The sequence below is a fragment of the Vigna unguiculata genome, chromosome 6 (assembly GCF_004118075.2).
Source record: "Vigna unguiculata cultivar IT97K-499-35 chromosome 6, ASM411807v1, whole genome shotgun sequence".
Taxonomy (NCBI): Eukaryota; Viridiplantae; Streptophyta; class Magnoliopsida; order Fabales; family Fabaceae; genus Vigna; species Vigna unguiculata.
Window position 1 is genome coordinate 24957716 of NC_040284.1, and position 4344 is coordinate 24962059.

General features: G+C 39.7%; 1 protein-coding gene across 1 annotated transcript; it reads left to right on the plus strand.

Moving 5' to 3' along the window:
* The first annotated feature begins 2001 nt into the window (after positions 1-2001).
* LOC114187978 (hydroquinone glucosyltransferase) lies at positions 2002-3962 on the plus strand. Its single transcript, XM_028076439.1, has one exon. It carries the CDS (start codon positions 2150-2152, stop codon positions 3596-3598), a length of 1449 nt encoding a protein of 482 aa, XP_027932240.1. The 5' UTR covers positions 2002-2149; the 3' UTR covers positions 3599-3962.
* The last annotated feature ends 382 nt before the right edge of the window (positions 3963-4344 follow it).

Consider the following 4344-nt stretch of genomic DNA (forward strand, 5'->3'; position numbering starts at 1 on the left):
ATGTGATTAAGATTTTTAGACCAGGAAAGGTGGACGTTACTGTCTAGTTAAGGCTTTGAATATGGAAACAAATTGATATGTTAGCTTTTCCGTGCATGAATGTTGTGTCCTACTTATTTTACACAAACTGTTAACTTTTGTTTCTGTCTAAGATGAAAAGTATACAAATTACTCTAAATTGTAATATAAACTAACAATAATTTCTTTAACAAATTAATTCAAGTAAGTGTGTAACTATAGTATTAATTTAGTTCCTTTTTTTTAATGACAACTTCGATACTAGAAAAATGTTTATAATTTTTCAATGAAAAGTATACCATGTTTATCACAAGATTATAAATAAGTATTCACAAATATTAGAAAAAAAAAGTTATAGTTTTGTGTAGTATAAGTTACGTGTATCATTCGATACTTGGTATTTATTTTTCTCATACCAAGTAACAATATGATATGTGAACAATATATACCAATTATATATTACATTAAAGAACATAAGTTTATATTAGAAACACTCATACCTAAGATTACATGATCCTTTAATTTTACTTCAATTTTTTGTACTAATTTCTCACACATAACACGTGAGTATGTTCCACCAAACTATAATATATGGTTCATAAAATCACATTGTGGTTTGTTACACTTGCTTTATAATAGTATGATACACAAAATTTCTTGTAATTGATGTTTTATTTTATGTGATTCACACCATTAATGAAACTATAATATAAATCACATATGATGTAAATCACATATAATATTGTAAATCACACACAGACAGTTTCTTTGCTTGAATAACTTTATATTGTTTAGTAGATAGTTACTTGAACAATCATAATCATCTTTTATCATTCAAACATGACATCAATGTTTAAATGAGAAAACTTCATATAATTGCACAACTTTTAAACAAACAAACTCATGTTTTCGTTCCATTACCAAGGGATAACTTAAAAGATATATTTTATACTAATGACATTCAAAAATGGATATAACTTTAACTACACTGAAACAATAATCCATTTTAATATGCCCATAACCATGACATTATGAATTCATATCACAATGATTATATCTATCTTTTAAAAGCAAAATTAATATATCAATTCCAACCTCGATCCCAAGTTCAAAAACTATGTATAGTCATATTTTAACAACTACATTACTTTGATAATATTATTAATATGGTTGAATAAATTAATAGACATACATGATTATCTACTTTAAGAAAATAACTTCCATAGTAAATACATAAAAAATCAAATTATTTAATAAAAAGAGAGCATTCTATATATTAAACAAACAATTTTATATTAAATTAAATGAGCACAATGCAGTATTGTTAAATGTGATTTTATAAGGACAAGCATATTTTGACATTTAAAATTTTTTCACAGCCTTTAATACCATCCTTCATTCTTTCTTTTTTTACAAATACAAAAATTTGCGTGATCATTTTATTTCTATAATAGAATGTCAAATGATTATTTTTTTAGAGTGAAAGAATCTTTTTATTTTTATTAATTGTTATGTTAATAATAGGATGTTAAATAATTGTTTTTAGTGTGAAAGAATCTTTTTGATTTTATTAATGGTGTTGCAGAGGAAGAGTTGGAATGTGAATGTATTCTAAGTTGGAGGGCCTTGACCAGAAGAAGAAGGTAGACATGAATGTGGACACCGCGTCTGTGTTGTAGAGGGAAGAGGAGGAAGAAGAATGGCACATGAATGAAACCGCACCTTCCAACACCAAATGCAAAATACTTTTTTGATCGCATAAGCCTTACGTTTGAAGTGACATCATCCATCCCCCGCCACTTCATAAATTCACAAATTCCCCACCCAACCCTCTCCTTCTAGATACATATTAACTCTTCTTGCCTCCTTCTCCTCCTTAAATACCAACAAAACCATACCCCAATCATAAAACAATCACATAATAATAATAATAATACTTTTATTAAAATAAATACTGCTACCACTCTCCATTAGCCATCACAAATTTAAAATATCACAATTTTCACTCAAATTCAAGACCAATTACTACACCCTCACTATATATACACACTCCCTCTCTGTTCTTCCTTCATCTTCACAACAACAACCCAAAACAGAGGAAACAGAACACATCATTTCACAAGTTGCTGCCATGGAAGTTCCAAAACAAGAAGCTCGAGTGGCACCGGCGCCTCCCATCGTGGCCATGATGCCATCACCTGGCATGGGGCATCTAATCCCGATGATCGAGTTCGCCAAGCGAGTCGTCCGCTACCACAACCTCTCCGTCGCCTTCGTCATCCCCACCGACGGTCCACCTTCCAAGGCCCAAATCGCCGTCCTCCAGGCCCTTCCCGACTCCATCTCCCACACCTTCCTCCCTCAGGTCAATCTCTCCGACCTCCCGCATGACGCCAAGATCGAAACCCTCATGTCCTACGTCGTCCTCCGCTCCCTCCCCTCCCTCCGCCAGGCCTTCCATTCTCTCTCCTCCACCCACACACTCGCAGCCCTCGTCGTCGACCTCTTCACCACCGACGCCTTCGACGTTGCCGCCGAATTCAACGCCTCCCCCTACGTCTTCTTCCCATCCACCGCCACTGCCCTCTCCCTCTTCTTCCACCTCCCAACCCTCGACCAGGAGGTCCACTGCGAGTACCGGGACCTCCCCGAGCCCGTCAAAATCCCCGGCTGCATTCCGCTTCACGGCAGGGAATTACTCGACCCCGTTCAGGACCGCAAGGACGAGGCCTACAAGTGGGTCCTACACCACGCCAAGAGGTATAGAGAAGCCGAGGGAATAATCGAGAACAGCTTCTCAGAGCTTGAACCGGGCGCTTGGAGCGAGTTGCAGAAGGAACAACCCGGGAGGCCTCCGGTTTACGCGGTCGGGCCTTTAGTCAGAATGGAGACCGCTCCTGCGGAGTCGGAGTGTTTAAGGTGGTTAGACGAGCAGCCGAGTGGGAGCGTGTTGTTCGTGTCGTTCGGAAGCGGTGGGACCCTCTCCACTGCTCAGATCAACGAGCTTGCCCACGGGCTGGAAGCGAGTGAGCAACGGTTTCTGTGGGTGGTGAAGAGCCCAAACGACAAAATCGCCAACGCTGCTTATTTCAACGCGGAGAGTGCGGCGGATCCGTCTCACTTCTTACCCGAAGGTTTTGTAGAGAGAACGAAAGGCAGGGGCTTTGTGGTTCCCTCTTGGGCTCCTCAGCCTCAGGTTCTGGCCCATCCCTCCACCGCCGGATTCTTGACCCATTGCGGGTGGAACTCCATTCTGGAGAGCGTGGTGAGCGGCGTGCCCTTCATCGCATGGCCTCTCTTCGCGGAGCAGAGGATGAACGCCTTCATGCTGACCCACGACGTGAAAGTGGCGCTGAGGCCACAGGTTGGCGATAATGGGTTGGTGGAGAGACAGGAAATAAGTAGCGTTGTGAAGTCCCTGATGGAAGGTGAAGAGGGGAAGAAGCTGCGTTACCGAATGAAGGATCTGAAGGACGCTGCCGCCATGGCTCTCGCTGAAAACGGTTCCTCAACCAACCATATCTCCCATTTGGCACTCCTCTGGGCCAACAAAACTGCCGTAACACCACCACCTCTGTAATAATATCTGCACTTAACTTATTTTTATTTTTAATTATAAATATGCTTGTATTTTTTTAGTTGGATAAAACGGCAGAGATAAATAAATAAATAATTGGGTACATGTGAAGTGTAAAAGTTATAATAAAATTGAATTTCACGTGGCGCTTCACATCCCGATGATAACGACCAGGGGTGCTGGCCAAAAGGAGCAGGGTCCCAGTGGACACAAAATTGGTAGCTCCACCGTGAGGAGTCACAATATATCCAAAACTGGACGTGGCTAGCATTAGACATTGGAACTTTGAAGGAGTGTCTTGTGACATCCCAGAATGATTGTAGTAAGGAAATTCATTATGGTTTTACCTCATTCAACCACTTTTTTTAAAACGTCTTTCAACCTAACCTTAATAAGCCCAGCTAACGTGCGTTAATTTCTTGAGTTTGGTAAAATGCCTTCAACATAATAATATTTGTCTCGTAATCCAGGATTAAGTGGTTGAATCATGGTTGTGGAACAGGTGATAGACTTTTCCTTGTGTCTCTTTATTTTATAATTTTTTGGTGGTGTGAACTTTATGACATTGTTGTGGGAACTGCTCGTGAGTGCTCGTATTCTTTTGTCTCTGGCCCCGTCCCATGCGGATGCCATTTTTCTTGGTCAGCCACACTATGTATGTGCTGCTTTCACCATCTTTACATCATCCACTTTTTATTTTTATTTTATTCCTGCCTGCTATTCATAAATTTCCCTCTTCCAAAAGGAAC

Excerpts from the sequence above, each read along its gene's own strand:
- LOC114187978 (XM_028076439.1), top strand. The coding sequence starts at position 2,150 with ATGGAAGTTCCAAAACAAGAAGCTCGAGTGGCACCGGCGCCTCCCATC.